The 22,145-nt window shown below is 44.5% G+C and overlaps 1 protein-coding gene across 19 annotated transcripts in view; it reads right to left on the reverse strand.

Annotated features, from left to right (window-relative positions):
- The window catches only part of SCRIB (scribble planar cell polarity protein), a 118,568-nt gene that overhangs the window by 25,979 nt on the left and 70,444 nt on the right, over window positions 1-22,145 (reverse strand). For 3 of the 19 annotated variants that reach the window (XM_083826317.1, XM_083826303.1, XM_083826318.1), the window contains 10 exons: window positions 21,872-22,048; window positions 20,857-20,973; window positions 18,583-18,771; window positions 17,776-17,895; window positions 17,468-17,524; window positions 14,392-14,451; window positions 13,567-13,650; window positions 6,617-6,685; window positions 1,557-1,598; window positions 566-694 (listed from right to left, as the gene is read on the reverse strand). In XM_083826317.1, the coding sequence (XP_083682443.1) occupies window positions 566-694; window positions 1,557-1,598; window positions 6,617-6,685; window positions 13,567-13,650; window positions 14,392-14,451; window positions 17,468-17,524; window positions 17,776-17,895; window positions 18,583-18,771; window positions 20,857-20,973; window positions 21,872-22,048 (1,044 nt within the window). The remainder of the gene's footprint in view (window positions 1-565; window positions 695-1,556; window positions 1,599-6,616; window positions 6,686-13,566; window positions 13,651-14,391; window positions 14,452-17,467; window positions 17,525-17,775; window positions 17,896-18,582; window positions 18,772-20,856; window positions 20,974-21,871; window positions 22,049-22,145) is intronic. The other 16 variants (XM_083826312.1, XM_083826313.1, XM_083826314.1 and 13 more) reach the window with 15 other exon arrangements.

A 22,145-nucleotide genomic window follows, 5' to 3' on the forward strand; every position in this document is an offset into this window, starting at 1 on the left:
CTTACCAAGGCAAAGACCAAAATAAGCTAATAGCTAATTATAGCTAATCTTTCTCTCCCATCAACATACATCCCAGATAAAAATAGTCTTTGAAAAACAATTATTTTGCAAATCAAAAAACTTACTATCAGTGAGATGACATTGGCTTTTGCTCCAAGATGCAAGACATTGACAGAAAAGGGTTCTGAATGATTTATGCCTCAACAGAATGCAACAGTTCATAAATAAGGATTTAAAACTAACTGCTGTGAGGATTTCAGCCACAATTCAGTTTCAACAATGCAAGATTTTTGAATGGATAAGTGAAGACACAAGGCAGGCTGGTGAGGCTCTTTCACGTTAGAAAACTGAACAGGACACATTGACTATTACTCTACTTGTAGAGTACGGGTTCTTAATCAGGGCATCCAGTCTGATGCAAATTCAAAACCAGCTTTAGCTAAGGCACATGATCTTTAAACTACACAGACACCACTGGGAGGCTGTGTTCAGCCTACCCATCAGGAAAAGTGGCACTAGAGCAGCCTAGGACAAGCTTAGTAAGAAAGAACTGCAGGCCACTTACAGAGTTCTGGATACTGGAGCACGGCTCAGGTTGCTGGAAGGGATTGGGGCTGTCCCTGTCCTCCGAATTATGTGAGGCAGCATTTTGACGCACTCGAGACAGAGGCTGAATGACACCTGGTTTGGTCTGCTTGTGTCAATATCACATAGTAGAGGAAAAAGCAGAGGAATAGAGAGAGAGAAGAGAGGTGAGAAGTTTGGGGAGCAATGTGTCTCTGGCATGCAAGTGAATAAGACAAATCCATGCACCTGAGCTCAATTCTACTCAATTCAAGTAGTTCAATTCAATTGAGCTACTGAAGCAAACACCAAACACCAAGCAATGCCTCTGGTACAAGTACTTTGTACAGGCAAAGAGATTCAGACAAGTCAAGGTGATAACAGGAACAACAAAGAGAAAGCCCAGGTCACAAGGAAGAATCTGCCATAAAAGTGGCAGCTACAATGGTCAGAGGGGTACGGCACAAGTATGTCGGAGCTGGGAGAATGTATGCATCATGAATGGGAGATGCAGTTGGGAAACATCAGTGATAAATGAGTACTGGCAAAAGCCGGAGGCGCAAATGAACAGAGAACCAGCCAGGCCTCCAATTAGAAATGCAGACACAGATAGGAGCAAAGAGTGGACATAAAAGTCTGAGATTTGACCTAGATGCCATCACTGCTGGTTGTTGTGTGGAAGTGAACAAAACATCACATACTGAAGAGATTAGGAGCAGAACTTGAATAAGCCAGCAAAAAACACGAGTGAAAGCTGCAAGTATAAACAGGAATAAAAACTGCAAGAACATTTGCATCAAGTTATCAAATTACGAATATTTAAGTGCATTTGTATAAACTTGACGTATAACGGAGGACTGAAGGAGAGTACATGAGGCAACATTGAAACTTACACGGCTGAAAGTAAGCACACACAGAAGGAACAGGTAAGCTCTACGCACTGCAGAACGCATAGGGACATTACAACAAAGTCTCGTAACAGATGTACTTACTGATTTACTATCATCCTGTGATGCAATGAAATTAATGGAAGCCTGAAAACAGAAATAAAGGTGTAAATGTGAAGACCAAGCCAGAACCCTTTAGCTAACCCTGCTCCATACAAAAAAAAAAGATATAAAACTCGTTACCCACACCCCTCTCCCCATACCAGAAAAAAATCTTAAGTCCTGTATCAACCCCTGAAATGCCTTCCTCAGGTGGGGAGCCCATGTCCAGAGCCCTCCCACAAGAGGAACTGCTCCTAGTTCCTCTGTGATGTGAGAAGGCACTCACAGCTCTCTGTGCATCTCCATGCATTGACCCCCACCCTCTCCTCTTCTGCTCCAGCTCAGCTGATCCTGGCCCTTGTTTACATCCCCGGCACTCTGCACTTGCTACTGCACTCGAGCAAAGCCATCAGCACCACAGCTTCTCTGCCAGAAAGCATTCCCAGATGCCATATCATCAGTATCTAGTGGAAAAAGCCTCTCATGCCTTGGCTGGCTGCTCTGGGCACTGCTCTCTGCATTGAGCCCGCGGTGCACACCAAGACCAAGAGCTGGGGAGCACAGAGCTGGCGGAAGATGAGACGAGCAGCGGTGCCGGGTGAGAGCAGCACAGAGCAGCAGCACACACTGCACACCAACAGGCACTTACGAAGCGGGTCTCCCTGCCTGACAGGTGAGCAGGCCGAGTGGCTGCAGGTGTCTGGAGAGAGGTAACGCCAGAGGATCGCCAGGGGAGAAAATGGAGAGAAAATGAAGATACCAGGGTTCCTGCATGAGAGGCTGAGACAAGTACCTTTCCCAGCACAGAGACTGCAGTTACCCAGAGATGTCAGTGCCCCCCGCAGGTCCTTGCTGCCTGCTGTGGAGGAAGCCCCACTGCTGTCCCCTGTACATACATCCAACCCCACCACAAACAGATCCTTCCTTCCCCCACCTTGCTTGCTCCCCATGAGAAGCTGGCAGAACTCAAGGCCAGGCGATACCATCACGACGCCAGCCTCTGGACAAAGGACTTGACTTCTCCGAATAATTCTCTGAGCTCTGAAATAAGCCTGTAAATTCTGGTTTGACTACAAGATGTCAAAAACAATGAATTTACATTAAAAATAGATGGAGACAAACAATTAGCGATGCCATTTCTTGGAATTTCTACTTTGGAGCAACAACCTGAAGGTCAGTCTCCTGAAATCCCAGAAAACGTGCAAGCCACAAGGCTAGTAATTGCCTTATGTCCTTCAGTATCATCCGGGGGACCTGTTCCATTTTGTGTAACATTCACTGTCCAAAGAGAACTAAATCTACCAGATATAATCTTACCTGACATGCAGGAGACTGCTGTACAAGGCTTTGATTCAAAAAGTATTAAATCATGTAATTGTGACAGAAAGCTCATGTACATAACACAGGTGGAGAGTACCACTAGCAAGACTAATGCTTCACTAACTGTGACACCAAAACATCTTCAAGAACCTGAGTCAGTAACAAAAAGCATCAGGGGTATCACAAAAGCTGCCCATGACATGTTGGAACTAGGGACATTCTAGCCAAATGCTAATTTAATTCAAAAAAACCCAACCCAAACCAAACCAAGAAAAAGCCACCCAAAACAACAAACTCACAGTGACGGTACTCAAACATTGAAACTTTGGAGATGGTGTCTAGAAAGATGTGGACTGTCCGTCTCTGAAGGTGTTCAGAATTTGAGTGGACATGGACCTCAGTAACCTGATCTAATCGGGTCTATTCCAAGCAGAGTCTTAGTCCAGAGGTTCCTTCCACCCTAAATCACTCTGTGAGCAGATACAGGGCCACCCTTTGAGACCTGTGCTTGTTTTTTAACTGAGAGCGGATGTTCTTTAAATTCAGAGTAAATTAATATCACAGAATCATAGAATGGTTTGGGTTGGAAGGGACCTTAAGGATCATCTAACTCCAAGCCCCCTGCCGTAGGCAGGGAAGTCACCCACTCAGGTGATCAGGTTGGCCAAGGCCCCATCCAGCCTGGCCTTCAACACCTCCAGGGATGAACTTCTCCAGGCAACCTGTTCCCGTGCCTCACTACCTTACAGTGAAGATTTTCCTCCTAATGTCTAGTCTAAATCTATCCTCTTTTAGTTTAAGATCGTTCCCCCTTGTCCTATCATTATCTACCCAAGCAAAGAGTCCTTCTCCATCTTTTTATTAAGACCCCCTTTAAGTTTTGAAAGGCTGCAAGGAGGTGTCCCCGGAGCCTTCTCTTCTCCGGGCTGAACATCCCCAGCTCTCTCAGCCTTTCTTCATATGAGAAGTGCTCTAAGTCCTCTGATCATCTCTGGACTCGTTCCAGTATGTCCATGTCCTTCTTGTGCTGGGGGTCCCAGAGCTGAACACAGTACTCCATATGGGGTCTCACAAGAGCAGAGTAGAGGGGGAGAATCACCTCCCTCAACCTGCTGGTCATGCTTCTTTTGATGTAGCCCAGGATATGGTTGGCTTTCTGGGCTGCAAGTGCACATTGCTGGCAATATCTAGATTTCTTTCCGAATGAGGAGTATCATCTTCACCCCAAGAATACTTCTTGATAAAAAGACCTTAATCTCAAAGAAAACTGGCAGGTAAACTGCCCAAAATACACCTCTGAGGATCTGCTGTCAAAAAAGCAAATAAACAAACATATGGAGCTGAAACAGAATGCATTGAAATACCATTACTTTAACGAATAGTATCTTTTTCCAATCTTACTGTGTATCTGGTGCTCACTTGATATCAAAGGATCTAAGAATCAAGGAAGATGCAAGATAGGCTACGGAGGCAACAGAAGATGGAGTGAGCTATTGCTCACTACAGCTCCACAGTTGTATTTGCTACCCCTAGCCATGTGGTCCTGACCCTTCTCCTTTGTCAGTGTTAATGGTCACCTCACCCCAAGATGATGTGATTCACCTCATTGAGCGGGCTAAAAATTAACAAAGCAAAAAAGTAGATAGCTTTTGTCAAGCTCAGGTTGCTGATATGACTAAGCCAAAGATCTGTTAGCTGCTGGGTCTGAATAGTAGGAATGCAGTCATACTCCAAAAGGAATGCAACAGATGCAAAAGGAGTAAGAACAGAGTACACAGTACCATTTTCAACTCATTACAGCTCTGTATTGGATTTACGTGGTAAGATTTTGGTATGCGGGGGCTGCAGGAGTGACCTCTGCGAGAAGAATCTGGAAGCTGCTCCGTGTTAGACAAGGGCCAATTTCAGCCAGCTGCAAAGGGACCTGCTGCTAGCCAGAGCCAAGTCAGTAAGCAATGCTGTTTGCGCCTCCGTGAGAGTAGACTTAAGAAACAGAAAAAACTGCTGCACAACAGCAGGAGTAAGAACCAACCCTGCAGACACCACGGTCAGTGCAGCAGGAGGGCAGGAGGTGCTCCAGGCATGCAGCAGCAGTTCCCCTGCGGCCCGAGGAGAGGCCCCTGGTGGAGCAGGCTGTCCCCCTGCAGCCCATGGGTCCCACACGGAGCAGATCTCCATGCTGCAGCCCGTGGAGGAGCCCCCGGTGGAGCAGGTGGATGTGGCCTGGAGGAGGCTGTGGCCTGTGGCGATCCCCTGCCGGAACAGGCCCTGGGCTGGAGTTGCAGCCTGTGGAGAGGAGTCCATGCAGGAGGAGGTGATCTGGGGGGAGATGTTGCCCATGGGGGACCCATGTTGGAGTATTTTGCTCCTGATGGATGGAGCCCATGGTGCAGACCCATATCAGAGCAGTTCTTGAAGAGCTGCTGCCTGTGGGAAGCCCATGCAGGATCAGTTCAGGAAGGACAGCATCCCGTGGGAGGAACCCCATGCTGGAGCAGGGGAAGAGAGTGACTGTGAAGGAGCGTCAGAGACTAACTGTTATGGACTGACCACAGTCCCCGATTCCCCATTCCCCTGTGCCACTCAGGGGGATGATGTAAAAGAGGGTGGATGGGGGAAGGTGTTTGTAGTTTTGTTTGTTTGTTTCTCACTGCTCTAGCTTGTTAGTAATAGGTAATACATTTCATTAATGTCTCTATGCTGACTGTTTTGCCTGTGACGATAACTGTTGAGTGATCTCCCTGTCCTTATCTCAGCCCTTGAGACCTTTCTACTGTATTTTCTCCCCCTTTCCCTTTGAGAAAGGTGAGTGAGAGAGCAGTTGTGGTGGAGCTCAGCTGCCCAGCTGAGTAAAACCACCACAACCTCTTATTACAAAATACAATTACACGTAATGCCTGTAAAGGGAAAATTTCAAAATCCACTTTCAAAAAGAGTGGTCTCATTTCAAAAGGCTTAACTTGCGAAACCTACTGCCACAGGATGAAAAGTGAAATCAAAGACTTTGAAAGATTTAAAAGAAAAGATCATAGCTGATATGGGTAAGAAGAGTTTGCAAGGATAAATAATGCTGTCAAACATCAAAAGTTGCATGAAATTAAGACAAAAAAAAAAACACCCCACATTTCAGATTGAAAACTAGCCTCTAACCAAAGTGTTTTAGAAAATCATTCCCTAAACGTAGGCTAACCTATAACTGTCTGCTGCAGATTTGATTTTCTTCTGAAGAGATAATGTGGGTTGCCAGCAGAGTCACAGACAAAACTAGGGATAAGTCTGGGAGACCAGGTAGCGATGGTTTACAGACATGAGATGATTCTCCAAATCCTGACTTCTCCATTTCTTCTAAAGTACCAATTGACATAATTTAATACAGTCTCATGTAAAGCATTGGTGAGGCCATTCTCAAAAAAGATAAGACAACTATCATTTTGTAGTCACTCTAGGTACTCCCCCGGCTCATTACCCTAAGAATTAAATTAACCCTCAGAGCAATAACTCTCCACTGAGTTTATGACTAGCTAATTATATTCTTACGTCTCTGAGATATTTTGAAAAAGCAGAGCTCTTTCCCTAGCTCTCTAGATGCCTCCTGTGGTGGATATTTCACCACCACAAAGGTATCACTCTGAAATACAGAAATTAACCTTGGCTTCTTCTGCCTTTCTGCCCTGGTGCTGTCTTTTCCTGGACACATGCCAGCCTGCCCTTCCCCACATTGCCAGTCCTGGGTGCAGTCTCACCTGCTGGTTACTAGGAGAATAGGGGGTTTCCCTCCGGGAAATTCCTGTCCCAGACTCGCTCGCAGGAGCCTGCAAGAGAGAAGACAAACATAGTTACCGTACAGCAGCAATGTCCACGTATCTCCCTTTGCAGTGACACCAGGAGGCAAGGGAGAACACTGATATCCAGCCTGATGCCAGCTACTGGCCACTTCACCGCAAGAAACTAGAGTTAGCATTGGTCCAATGACAGTTGTTACGTGGCAGAAACTTGCAAAAAGTACTAGAAATAGCAAGGGAATTACATTGAACATTAGAACTCAGATCACATCAAAATGCCTTGCAAGGCCAACTGAATTAGGTTGAAGCCTTCTGCCTTGTAAGACATTCCTGGAATCTTCTCCCCCTAACTTCCTGTTAGCCCTCAACAGGCTGGACCACAGTTTAGACAGACATTGTGTTGTACAGACACCAAGCAACAAAAGCCACTCCCAACTGAAAGGAGACAAGATTCATCCCCAGCCACATCCACTGTAGACCCTTTATGAGCAGACGAGCATAGGAAAGACAAGGCTCTCACCCCCTCTGCAGGAGCCTATGGCCAGCAATGCTCTGGCTGAGAGCCAGCCTACAGCCAGCCCCAACAGCTGCAACAAGACAGCAGAGCCCCCGATAATTACCATACTGTGCACATGAATAAGGAGCATGATTTGAAAAGTATTTTAGATGCCTAAAGATGGAAACAAGGTATTTGGGATTTAGACAATTGTTTAAGTAAATTTAGGCTTTTGCAATTAATAGCATACTCATGTACTAGTCAATCCTGTTAACTGGATTCAGGTCAGCCTTGGGCAACTGTATTTCTACTGACCAAGCCAGGAGATGTAATCTGAGGTCTATATTGAAGAACAGAAAACATCTGATTCTTCTTAGCACTCTAGTGACAGAGATGTGGCAGTCTCAACACATCTACTTCCATGCCACTGCTACACTCTCACTCACCCTGCTTCTTAGTACCTCTGTCCAACCCTTCCCTTGTGCGACAACACACAGCCTACCAATCCATCAAGGAGGGAGCTGTTCTACAAAAAACTAATTCTGAAAAGAAAATACTTAAACTCCCTAACGCAGCTGACACACAATTCTGGTGTCAGCACACAGGAGGAGAACATACAGACAAGGGGAATCAATCCCTTTCAGCAGCAATGTGGAATTAGATTAGCTCAAGCTAACTGTGACACCCACCTCCAGACTGATGATAGCTGATCTGGCATAAAACCTGCCTTCAAAAAGGGCCAGTGCTTTGTAACCCCTACTTTTTTGAATCATTAACTCTGAAGGTGGATATATTTCTATTATGTCCATACCACAGACTTTGAATATACTGAGAGGTTACAGAGATTCCACTGCATGCCTTGTCCTATTCTTAAAATGCCTACACATACGTGAAAAACAAATTGTCACCAAGGAACTAGGCTATAAACATCTAAGGAAACTATAGCTAGGTGTTGTTTTGTTTTGTTTCCTTCTGTGTGTGTGTGTGTGTGCGTGTATTGGGTGCGGTATGGTGTTTGCCTAGTGTTATTTTGCTTCTCTTGCTCTTTGGATCTCCCAAAAGGCTCAGAAAGGAAGAAGGGAAGTGGGTGTGGTGCTAATCTGGAGCACGCAAGTTTTTGGGCCTAGTCCTCCTTGCTCAGCTATTCGTTTGCTGTGCAGCAATAAAGAAGCTAAATACAAACAGATTTTCCACAGTGAAAAGCAAAGCTCTCCCTTGAAGACTGAAAGCCTAGATATATCGAAACATGTCACTTCAAGGAACAGCATGCTCCTGGGCTGTAGATTAACTATGTCAGCTGCACTGCCTCTTAGCTTTCAGGGGTCTAAAAATGTCTGTGTTTGTTCAGGCCCAGATACAAACGTGTGACACCATTATCCTTCTTCTACAAGCCCTGCCAAATTCCTGCTCTCACAACTACTGTAGACAAGGAACACTACTGCTCCTGATTTTTGCCTGCCCACAGAGACACTGGTGGAGTTGGGGAGGGAGGGGGGAAGAGAAGGTCCTCCCCAGTCCTTACATCACTGCCTCCTCACAAAGAGGGGCTTAGCAGCATGCATACTTGGCAATAACTGGGGTTCATTAGTGGCTGGAGGACAATTCACTGACTGTCAGTGAATGACTGCCACTGCACACAGAAGCACGTATGTTAGATGGGACCAGCCCCTGCACAGGCCTCGTGCTGCCTGGCATCTGGGGCCCAGGGCATGCGCAGTGGTTTAGTAGGAGGCAGGTGGCTTTAACTGTGTGATTGCATGCCACACACAGCATGCCATGGGACTGCTTGCCTTGAAGTAAAGGTTGGTCTTCAGCACTCCCTCCCTGCCATAGCCCAGGGGTGGGCCCCCCAGACAAGCCTTGCCTGCTGCTTTCCCCTTTCGGTTAGCCACCACAAAGGGGTTCTCACTGAAGAGGATTGGCTGAGAGTCGATCATACACTCTTGCTCTGGCGTCTTTGGCATCTGGTCCTGGGACAGGGGACAACCCGTGGGATCCTGCTTGTCTAGCTGGGGCTTTTCTGCCCCACTTGCACACTGGTTGGGTGATGCAGGGTCCTGGGGAAGGCCAGGCACACGTCTGTTGATCAGGCCTGCAGCTGTTTCTGGGGAGGAGTCCCGGCTATCCTGGGCCACTGGCGGAGACAGCATAGCGCAGTCACCCTCCATTCTGGAGCTGGCCCTATTATACTGAATAAGCTGCGAGGAAACAAAATGATCAGAAAGACAGGAAGAGAACAGAGTAAAGGAGAGGAGGCAGAAAATAGAGAGCACCTGCTGACGCTGAAGGATAGGGAAGAGAAGAACTTCAGTACTACTTCCCATACTACCATCCCCTCCCTTTCTTCTACTCTATCACCGATCTTGTGATCCTTAATACATTTTCCAGAAAAGGACTTGTTCTCACAGTATGCAATACATACACCAAGTAATCAACAGGCACATGCATACTCCCTGCATTTTTCCAGCTCTCATACATATTCCAGCTTGCATTTCAGCAGCTCAACACTGCTGCTCCTTAGCTAAAGTGACCACCAAAACCTGCACAAGCACAGTCTTCCACCTCACCACAGCACATTCTCAGCTCCACCATTACATAGCCAAACATCACCTGTCTCACCCCAGCACACTTTCAAGTAGCTCCAGCACTATCTTACAGAATAACATCTCACATCTTGCTCCAGTGCACTTCCATACAGTCACACAATAACTCCATATTGCTCACCCCATGCAGATCCATCATATCTGCATGCACAATCATTCTTCTATGGTCCCATTTCATCAACATGCATATCAACTGCTAGTACCAGAGAGCTAAATAATAGCTAACAGAGCACTGATCTCTTTCAGCACTCTTATTGAAGGCAGAACTGAAACAGAGTTCCAGTTCTGCCTAGGATCAACTGTACCCATCCAAGATGAAGCACTGACCTTTCCTCTTCTAATACTATAAAAGAGTGCTTGTTACCCCAGCCAAAGCCTTCTTCAGGGAAGCAGAGATAATCACAGAACAATGTTCCAAACTCCTTCTGTCCAACTGCCTGCTGTGGAGCAGAAAGACCCCTTCTGCTTAGAGCACATTCTCCAGTTCCTGTGTCATGGCAGCAGTCACAAAAATAGCTCTCAAGGGCTGGGTGGGCTGGTGACTACAATGGCAGCTGAGAGGCTCAGGAATTTCTGAGGCCCTCCCCCAGCCCCTCAATCCCAACCCAACCTAATGCAGTAGATGGCAGAGCCCTGGTTCATATCACATTTCTTCAGACAATGAAGCCTGTGCTACCCTTAGAAATACTGTTATTGTAGCTATGTCACTTTCCAATGTAAGACTGCTATCAAAAAAATCACACACCCCCAACCAAAAATCCAACCTTATTTTCCCAAAGTGCCATAATCTACACTAGCAGAGCTGTAGTACACACAAAGTTACACCAGGCAAAAAGCATTTTCAGGAACATTGTTTTTTTGTTTGCTTGTGGATGCAGTAATGAAAACACTACTAGCAATCCACCACTGCAAGGTGGGTTTCCTGGTCCTACAGACAGACCACTCTGGCACTACTGCCACTTTCCCTTGCCAAACAGGAGAGTACAAATACTGACCAACGTGTATTCCAGGTGAATCCCACAATCACCAAGGCCTACCTTGCTCACACAAAGGGAAAAAAGATAAATGACACTTTTATGGCACTGTGGAGGTGGTCATCTCACCAAGACTGCATGAGGTCTGTTAGACCTTAAAGCCCTGTTTTGTTCACAGACATGACTGGAACTGAGCTTCACACATTCCTCCTTTAATCTCCAGCACTACTGCTGCAGCATTGTATTCTAGTGCAGGATGCCCTGCTCCCTCCTCTCCATAGTGGACTATTTTTATCAAACACGTAACAATTTCTGTTTTGGGTAAGCAAAGATTTTGGCAATGCAGTGTGCTTTTCCCAGCGTTGCCCCTGTCACTCCACAGTCCAGCAGAGAGGACAGTAATGTTTTACCATGCATCCTCCATGGAAAATGCATTTGCAGTTCTGATCTATCACTTTGCCCTAACCTGAAATCTCACTGCTACAGAGAAAGAGTCAATGACTAGAAACTGAAGAGATTCAGACTAGATAGTACAGATTATTAATTAAATAACAATGGTGACCTGTTACTGACAGATGTAAAGTCTTCTCCATTTCTTTTAGTCCAGAAAGCAAAATAAGAGTTTAAATATTTTGTTGTGGCTAGACACAATCTTTCATGGGTATAGTTTTCATGCCTGTAATATGCAGAAAAATGAGAGACTACAACAGCTCCTTTATTAATGTGATGGTATTATCCTGAATTTCTAGTGCACTGGGTGCTCTGCAAGACACAGAGTTACTGAGAAGCTGGCATGGCCAGAGGGCATCACCGAGAAGAATATTCTTATGCAGCTTTCAACTGAACATTTGTAGTTGGGATTTTAAAGCCATACAAACACAACAGGCATTCAGCACAGTAAGCCTTTGTAACTCTTAGTCACAAAATGACAGCAATACGGACTAATCCAAGATGGACAACCATCTGCCCTTTCTTTAGGAACAGTTCTTGGGGCATCCCCATGAGAAATTCCACCTGCAAACTACAGCAAAGATATGGCAGAGGTCTGCACCTACTCCTGCTCAACAGTGTGAAGAACAGCAGGCCCTGCACTCCCTTGCAGGGCATTACACAGCAACAGAAGATATGTAAGACGCTGTTTAGGAAATAGTACTTGGTGACAGAGTTGGGCTAAGTATAGGAAGAAAAAGAAACATACCATGGGAATAGGGCAATAGTATTAGCCCTCTTAATCCAAGCAGGCTATCTGCAGATAGACAACCTGATAACTGAACTGCAGGGATTTCTGCTGGCTGGACTGATCCATGCTTGAATCTTCCAGTCAGTCATCAAATAGGCTAGGTGCAGTTACTGAAGGAAAGCCAGAACCTTGCTGGCCTTGAAGCCCATATCTCACAGTCTGAGCAGATATATTTTTTTCAAACAAAGCAAAGACAAGGCTGTGCAAAAGACAGCTGGAAGAAGATAAACATAGGCACTAATTGGCCCTTCCCCTGAGATGGGACATTTATAGATGCTGCCCTTACACCCTGGCATTCCAATGTGTCCGGCTGCACATTCCAGTGCCCAGCATTCTTGGGCTGACAAAGACCGCTAAGGCACAAGCTCCCAAATGCTGCTCTGCTCTGGAAGACACGGGCTGTTCAGCAGGAGGCAGCTGCTTGCATGGCGCTGGCTATCTCCATGCTTCCAGCTACTAAGTTACATTAAGAGATGCTACAAATACTTTAAACCTTTTCCTGATAAAAGTTTTCTGTGTGAACAGCCAAGAGAGAAAACTCAAAGCTGGGGAGCATGGTGTGGAACAATATGAGTCAAAGCTGGTGGCAAAGAAGATCTCTAATCAGTGTGAAAGTAGAAAAGCAAGATGGCCTGAAATCAACGAGAGGACAGACGAACAGGAGAGAAAACCTGTCTGGATGGAATGAAATGGAGACATGTAAATGTAAAAGAGATGATCCTGAAACAGTGGAATGGGAACACAGAAAACATCAGGTCTGGTGGCAGTGGAAAGACAAGAGATACTTAGTCTCTGATGATATCAGCAATGGGGTGGTCTTGCTGCAACAGCAGGAAAGGAATAGAGGTTAAGAATGAGGATGTGTCTCTGAAGGAGTACGCAGAAACACAGTAGAATAGGTATGATACAGGGAGGACAAAACAAGATCAAAGGAAACAGAGATGGAGAGGTGAGTTGAGACTTTGAACAACACAGGAAAGATGGATGACAGTAATTTGTGAAATCTGTGAAATCTGAATTTTCTCTTTGCTGAGTTGCCACAGGGACTGAAATGCAGAGAGGTGGAAGTATCCACGGTTGTGATAATGCAATCACTTCTACTTTGCCTTTTGCAGTTCTAGATGGGTCTTGACTTTGCTTTAATACATTTGCTATCAGCGTTCTGCATCCCTTTTTTTCTCTGCACACAATACTGTTGTCCTCCGTGTCCAGCATAATCTTCCCCTCCCTATTCTGCAGCTTTCAGTACTTGCCTCCTTCTATGACAACTCCCCACACACTCCCATTCACACATATTCTTTTCTCCTGTTGAGCTGTTCTTTCTGCCTTGTTTGAGACACCTTCTTCTTTGTCTCACCAACTACAGAGGCCGCTTCCCTTTCCAAAATGGAAAGCAACTCGTCTCTCTGCTCTCTCTCCTCTTTTGCTCATTCTAATCTTTCTGTTACAGCTCCCTCCTGTTTCAGTGTTGGAAGTCTACTACAGTTCTGCTGAGAGTACCATCATCTCTCACACCAGTGCGCAAGGTGAGGGCAGGTAAGGGGATGATCACAGCTTCTCCCATGCAGGGACCCACAACTCAACAGCCCCTCACTTACAGTGCGATTGACTCTCTGTAAGCCACTGCTGGGCAAAGCAGCCAGGGTCCGATAGTCCAGTCTCAAAGGTTCACTCGTGATATTCTGGAGAGGGCCGAAGGGGGGAGCAAAAACAAACAAACAAACAAAAACAACACAAACACCAGGAAGAGATCAGGCCAAAAGTCAACTAAATCAACTATAGAGAGCAATTGAAAGGAAATCACCCCTAGTGATAACCAAGGCCTTATTTCCAAACTATGCAGGAAGTTCCCATGCTTGGAAGTGAACCTGGAAGTGTTCCAAACACAACCATAGGGAAACATGATAGATGCTGGCCTTGAGAAAAACTGCAGAAATCATGCCACAATGGGCCTTTGGTCATTCACTGGTGCACAGATCCTCACCATTTCTCCTTTCCCAGTGTGCACACATCCATTCCCTTACAGGAAGAGAAAAGCATATTATATACACACCTTTTTTTTTTTTTTAATAGCATCCAGAAAGACTTCCAGTCTGGAGATGGAGGTATTTGAGAAAGTGGTATCTTTTCTCTACCTTAACTCAAACTCATTGTATACTTTTGTTTACTTTCCAGTTGAATTTGTCTGGCTTTCAAATTTTAGCCACTGTTTTTCAGCATTACTTTCTCTATCACATTAAAGACTTCTTCGTTCCTGGTATCTTCTCTTATATCCTGAAGTCAAGTCTTTTGGGGGGTTAGGGGTGAGGGGAGAACACAAATTGAGGGGAATGAGTGCTTCTACTTTTAGATATTTTTCTAGCCTTTAAATCCAGTTGTGGCATTTTTCTGTGACTCTCCAACCCTCCCACCATGCTCCTCACCTCCGCCGCCTCCTCCTCAAGTTGCTGTGTGGCTGCCTCCCGCTCCCTACGCATCCACTCCTTCCATGAGACAGGACAGAGTCAGAGCAGCATCCAAGCAGTGCAGGCAAAGAGAGAGGGAAAGAGGTCAGCATCATGCTGGGCAATAATTTGAGGGGAAAACAGAGAGGCATGAACAGAACAGGGCTGGCACCAGGATGGGACGAGCAGAAATCCGCAGGTGAGTTGGGCCCAGGGAAAGAGAAGCTGGCATTCTGCATGAGCTGGGTTATTGCCAGCAAAACGGATGGGAACAGACACCTCACACAATACAAGCCAGGGTGTCACCAGAGGAGGGGAAGAGGGCAGATGTCTCTAAGATCCTCAGCAGGGCCAATCCTGGGGAAAAGGAAGGGGAGCTAAAGCTGCCCACACAGCACAAACCGCACCATCACTGAGGGACAGGAGAAGACTGCTTATTGCTAGAAGAGACATCTTGACAGAGCATAGATTGGGGAAGCTTGGAAGGAATGGAAAAACAAATCTAAAGAGCACAGGCCTTTCCTTTCCACCAAGGAAAAAGACCTAAAAAAAATCACGTGCTTGTTAATAGCATCACAGCCAAAAGGCTATAGAAAGACAGAAATTGTAGGCAGGGCTTAAAACCAGCTGGTTAACACAGCACAGGAATATCATGAAAGAGTCACCAGTGACTAATCTCATACACCCTACTACAGCCTTGCCTCAAAGTTGCAAGAAGAAGGTAATAATATGCGTTATTTGTCATAATAGAAGAATGGTATCTGTGCATTTTGTGACTTTTCCCCCAGAAGCTATGCTGCAGAGTGAGGGCTGCGGACAAAAGGAGCAGAATTTGTCCATTCTATTGTGTATTCCAACCCTCTCGACTGTTCCCAAACAGTAGCACCCAGATGGTCCAGAAATCCCAAGGCTGGAAATACATCTGAGAAATGCAGAGGGAGCCACCTGAAAATTCTGATATGCACCTAGCTCGCCTCTTCGAAAACCTCTGTGCATTACCACTAGCAAATAATCAATGCCCCACATCACACCTCCAATCTCCAGACAATAATGAGAGACATGAGAAGACAATAATGCTCTGGTGGATCACAGGACCCACTGGGGTATTTAGGGATACTTATGCTAAAGTCTACACTAGAGCTGGTTATATATTTTGGACAAGTATTATCTGTGATACTGGATATTCAAACTGACTGTAATCTTTCAAGTTCAAATTTTTCATAAAAAGCAATCATAATACCATCAGCACTTTTTAAAATGAGAGACTGCCAAGGCTATCCACTCAATCATAAAAGCTTTTCTGTCTTTTGGTGGTTATTTGTTTGTTTGTTTGTCTTGACAGTTTCTGGGTGTATTTTTAAGTAATCTCAGCATAAATTTTGGAAAAGCCTTTACCTACCTAAGACTGAACTAATGCAACCTGCTTAGACAGAGCCACATGGTTTTGAAGCAGGACTGGCTCTTGGTTTATCCAGAGGTTTTAGAAATGTGGGTAATGACTTCTAACATCTGAAGACTATTAGAGAGCTTTCAGATCCATATGCTACCAATTTAAAACTGGTAGGAATATTCTTTGCTGAAACAGTAACACTACAAAAATAGGTTTTCTGAAATCACAACATACCACTCTACTTTCCTTCCTAGGCAAGGAAGGAGAATTTCATAAGAAAAAAATAAATCTTAGATAAGCTGGCTCTGCTCTGAGCAGAGAGCTGAACCGAAAGACCTATAGAGGTCCCTTTCTGCCTGAATTACTCTATAATTCTGTATGGTCCACTGGAAAACTTCCCCTATATGTATAGGTCTCAAACACCATCAGAACACTTTGCAGATCCTTAAGACAGACAACCCTTGTCCAACTCTTGCACATGGTGATGTCAATCTAACCAACCTTTATGCCATCAAAGATGAAAAAAGTTTCAAAAGGGAATCTGTAACATGCTGAACCCCTTTTGTCTCTCTACTCCAGTCTTTCATATAGTCATATTCCTGCATAGCCCATACCAGTCATGGACCAGAAGACAGGGTAGGATTATACAAATATAAAATACATATGTTTAATGATTAGACACTGCATGACTGAAAGGTCATAAGGCTGTTTTCTTGTTCATTGTTCCGTACTATTACAGCCTGTGCCCATTATTGTTTTTTCCAAAAAATAAAAAAATAAAATCTCAAGTGTTAACTGAACTAGAAAGATAATCTCCATCCAGAACTGCCAACAAAACTGCACTCTTGGGGTACAGCAAATGTAAAAACAAAAACCACACAAAAAAAAACAGGTTTAGTGAAGCCCATCCAGCTGAGGAATTACAACTACAGATAGAACCTACAGAAATATTAAAGTAGATCTAAATTGGAAACCTGAAAAAATGCCTGCAACACGTACACACATTATCTGCCAGGAGAACAGATTTACAACTGACAGTACTGAAGAATTTAATTTTCCAAAAGGATCTGACTGAATAAATTACAGTTTTAAGGATAACTAGAAAATCTAAGTACTTGAGGGGCTTGTCTCTACTAACCTATTTCTGTGAAAGGCTGAAATAATGGGTAGAAACACAAAATTCTCATGACCAATCAGAAAAATGGCCATGTAAACTGAGGAGCACAAACTTCTGATTGATTAACAGGGTCAATTCTTCAAGCTCAGTGCAACTTTGAGCTGTGTGTTCTCATCTTTGTTCATAAAAGCTCTGTCAGATCATGGAGTGCTGTATACACAGAACTGATTAAAGTGGGACTTCCAAGATAACAGGCCATTTTCCTCAAAGTTGCAGCTTTGAGAAAACCTTGGTCAGAAAGTACCTGCCGGTAACAAAGACAAACTCCACGAATAACAGTAAGTACCATCAAAGAAATACATAGGAAGGTATGGCAAAGCCAAAAAGCAACTACAGTAACTGAGAGGTGCGCTATGGAGAGAGACGGCCCAAAGTTCCCCACATCAATCACATTTAGGTAGAGGTAATCTGTGGCATTTTCCTTAGGGCTCACAGACTTAGCAGAACTGCTGTCAAGAACAGATTCCACTACATGAAAAGTCTCTCACCACTTTCTCCATTTCTTCTCTCTCCCACTGAGCTGCTTCTCTCACCATTTCCATCTCCTAGGAGAGACCAAAATTAGAGCCACTTCACCCAGTGCTCTCTCCTCACATGGAGCACCTGCAGCCTCATGAAGATTTCAGAGTCAAGTCCTAGTGCATTCCTGATAAAAGTGCTGGGAACTGCTGATCCCATAAAAAGGAAGTCCATTATCCATTATACTGCAGATTCCACGCACTGAGGGAGATGCTTGAGATTTTTGGAAACTTTTTCCACTCTACATCATTCTCCCAGCTGTAGCCAGAATACTCACCTTTTGTAGGATCTCCAGTTCTTCAGGGCTTAAATCACGATCAATAGACGAGATACTTTCTAGGCTATTCTTCCGCCCAATACCAGCAGCAAAAGGGTTTGCAATAATTCCTGGAGACATCTACAAAGCAAAAAGGGAATAAACATGGTGAAAGCCCATAGTATACCATACAAAAAAATTCTACATCCTGGGCTACCAGATGTAGAGTACTAAGATGCTCCTAGGCAAGTCAGAACTGTTTCACAACTTAAAACCTTATTTCAATGGTCAGTTACACAAGGAAATTGAGGGCTAAGAAAGAAGAATCTGAATTGAAACAGGCACAGAAAGGGGTAAGGTTACCAAGAACTGAGCACATAATCTAGTGAAGGATTAAAAAAAAGCTTACTTGCTAAGCCTCAAAAATTTGATAAGACACAGGCTTGCTATGGATGTTTACCTGTGGGGAAAGGTGATCTCCAATAGACAGACAGAAATTTACTTTAAAAGTAACATCAGTCAGTACAAGAAAAAATGGGTATAAAATATACCGTATACAATTAGTTTGAAAACTACATTTTTAGTCAGTGCAGTGATATAGTGAAACAACTCTGTAATCAGCAGAAGATATACAGCCTTGGGAGACTACTGATTTATGAACCAGCAACCACTTCCAGTTCATACAGCAGGAGACCAAACTTTGAAATCTGGGAACTCAAAAAAAAATCTACAGCAAAAGGCTGGAAAATCTAGCAATCTTCTTTGCAGAATAGGTGGGATCCTTACAGTACTGGTCACTACAAGGGCACCCTGCACTTCACTCTTTACCTCAATGGCAGCTGCAGCCTTGGGATCAAAGCCATCACACACCAGCACCAAGAGTGTGTCACCCACACTTCGCAGTATCTGTACTGCTTCTGTATGTGTCATTCCCAGCAAACTCTGATGATTCACCTCCAGGATCCGCATTCCCACCTTCAGACGGCCATCCCGAGCAGCAGCCCCAGAGGAGCTCACCTACAAGGAATGGGCAGAATCAAGATTTTACATCAGGAGTTAAGATTAAGTAAACATGGAGACCATCAGGAAGAATCATAGAATCACAGAATATCCTGAGTTGGAAGGGACCCACAAGGATGATCGAGTCCAGCTCCTGGCTCCACACAGGTCTACCCAAAAATTACAATTCAGACCATATGACTAAAAGCATAGTCCAAATGCTTCTTAAACTTCGACAGGCTTGGTGCCATGACTATATCCCTGGGGAGCCTGTTCCAGTGTGCGACAACCCTCTTGGTGAAGAACCTTTTCCTGATATCCAGCCTGAACCTCCCCTGTCGCAGCTTGACTCCATTCCCTCAGGTCCTATCACTGGTCACCAGAGAAAAGAGATCAGATCAGCACCTGCCTTCTTCTGTGAAGAAGACGAGGCTGGGCCACCAGAGGAACAGGAAGATGAAGATGAGGATATCCAAAAACCATCAATAACTATCCGATAGGCTATGACTGTATCACACACTGGTTGGTAAGAGGGTCCATCCAGATGACTGAAAAGCCCCTGTAACTGAGAATTCTAGAAATTCTGGGCAACTATAAGCCACGCTAATGTAGTCCCAAAGCTGGGGGAAAAAAAAAACAAGAAAACCTTGAAGAAAATAGTAAGGCCTGTAGCTTGTGTAGTCTTTTAGCTGAAAGAGACAGGTAGCCTTGAGCTAGCAGAAGCAAGGAAGATAAGCGATAAAAGGTAAAAAACAAGGAGAAAAACAGCCCCAGACTGACCTATAGTAATCTTTTGCTCATTGAGGGTCATTAGCATATTAAAATTACATAGAGCAAAATGCTAATGTATGCTAATGTGGGATTTAGTGTGCCCCCCCCCCCCCCCCCCCCCCCGCTGTTCCTCTGTAATGCGCAAACTCAGTGGAGATAAGTTAGGTGAGCTGTAATAGCCAATCAAAAGTAGCCAAAGATAGAGTTTTCACAAGTTTGCTGTGTATAAATTACAGTGATTCGAGTCAGAGGTGTACTTGCTTTGTGAAAGATCGCCAAGCACCTGACTTTGCAGAGTTATATAATTAATTATTTGATTAAAAGACCTTCGTGTGGATTCCGACTGTGTACTTATTGGCGCGCCACACTGGGCACGAACCTACAGACAACACTAAGTGTAAGAAATTGTAGATAACAAGCTATGATGGTTGTTAACTTTTTTTTTTTTTAATGAAATCGTAAATCTCTAATTATAATCACAGACCTGTGGCCAGTCCTCATTCTGCCAAGGATCCCTAAAGAAGCTGCCTGTCCTCCATAGAGTTGGGTGACAGCAGCCAATTACTACAAAGGATTAACTGGCAGCTATGGAGTGTCTACCGTCCAGCAAGGACTCTTTAGAGTAGGGGCAGAGTTTCCACCCTAACATATGAGCTAGAAAGGGAAACAGTGACATTAATATGAACATCCAAAGCAAGCAAGGGATGTGAAATTACACTCCACGTCACTATGCTCCCTTGGGTAAGAAAGAAGATGCAGTACTTTTTGATGAAGGTCAGGAGAAGCATAAGCTTATATATAGTATTTTGTTGAAAATAAAATGTGTGTTACTTCCTGGGGAAAAGCAACATGACAAATGAGTACGCACAACAAGCAGACAAAGAAAAGGGAAAAATTACACACATGGTGCACTGCACATGAGGCGCAGTCAGGAATTAATTCATAATGCTTTCAATGAAAGGAGGAAAATGAATGCATGTTTCAGTGGGCAGAAAGGCCACGAGCACTTGGGGGAAGCAATAGGAATTGAGGGGAAAAAGAAAGAAGCGTGGGTTTGTGTAATAGAAAAAGAACAAAAGAAAGAGTGCAAGGCAAAATAAAGGTAAACACAGGAAATGAGAAAACAAATTTTACAGCTGTTGTAGAGGAGGAAATATGAAAGGAAACACATGCACATGCTTCAGTGGATGGAGAAAAAACTAAAAACTAAAGGAGAATTAGTGTACCCAGTGAAAAGTGGAGAGAGCACATGAAACAAATTCCCACAAGGAATCACCTTTCTCCCTACCAGTCCTTGCATGCAACCAAGTTGCAGAATTCGTGGTCTGGTACCTTAGAAATGAAGATGCCTTCATCAGTGGGATCAAATGGATTTCCAGCATGACCTTTTGCTCCACCCCGGATGCTGATGCCCAGCTTCTCTCCTGGAGCCTTTTCAATGCATATTTCCTGCAAATACAGAAACAGTCTTCCTTGTTTCTGGGTTAAGTTCAGGCTGGGATTGTTGAGGAAAAAGTTTCAGTAATTGGCCATATTCTAAATATAGTAAAAGGGACCTGAATTGGTTTCACTCATTTGGCACAGTTGATTCTTTTTTATGTGGCTCTGCCCTTTCTGTATTTCTGTCTCCTGTTCAAGACCAGTCTTTGTGAAATCTGGGAATGATCAGTTATGATCACAGTATCATCATGGTCCTGGCAAGAGACCCTCCACAGCCCTCAACTGTGTATGTACTTACATGAGAATGGATTCCTCCACAAAGGAATTACAGAATCATAGAATGATTTAGGTTGGAAGAGACATTAAATACCACCTAGTTCCAACCCCCCTGCCATGAACAGGGACACTTTCCACTAGATCAGATTGCTCATCCAGCCTGGCCTTGAGCACTTCCAGGGATGGGGCATCCACAACTTCTCTGGACAACCTGTTCCAGTGCCTCATCACCCTCACCATGAAGAATTTCTTCCTAATATCTAATCTAAATCTATCCTATTTTAGTTTTAAACAGTTATCCCTTGTCCTATCACTACACTCTCTGACGAAAGAGTCCCTCCTCTTCTTTTCTGTAGGCCCCCTTTAAGTACTGGAAGGTTGTTTTAAGGTCTCCCCAGAGCCTCTCTTCTCCAGGCTGAACAACCCCAACTCCATCAGCCTATCTTCATATGAAAGGTGTTCCAGCCTTCTGATCATCCTTGTGGCCTTCCTCTGGATCCAGAATCTTTAGCCAGAAGTTTGGTTGTATCCTAGACCCAGACTTCCAACTAGATAAGAAACTGCCTTCAGAGTTGAGCCTTCTATCAAGAAGGGAGTGCGGTTTACCCCAGTGCTATTACTCAGAACCTACCTGCATACCAGGTGGTGGTGGATCTCGTCTTACTAACACAGTCAGCTCCTGGGTGTTGGAGAGCAGGGCATTCACTGCTTCCTGGTGGGTAGCATGGCGCAGGTCAATACTATTCACTTCCAGAATCCTGTCCCCTACACGGAGTCCACTGCGAGATGCCAACCCACGGGGAATGACCTACAAAGAATCATTAATGTTACAACTAGAAAAGAAAATTCCATCTCTCCTTGGAGATACACTGATAAAGCCTGTGGACACGCTTAAAAAACAAATG

The sequence above is a fragment of the Anser anser genome, assembly GCF_964211835.1.
Source record: "Anser anser genome assembly, chromosome: 2".
Classification (NCBI taxonomy): domain Eukaryota; kingdom Metazoa; phylum Chordata; class Aves; order Anseriformes; family Anatidae; genus Anser; species Anser anser.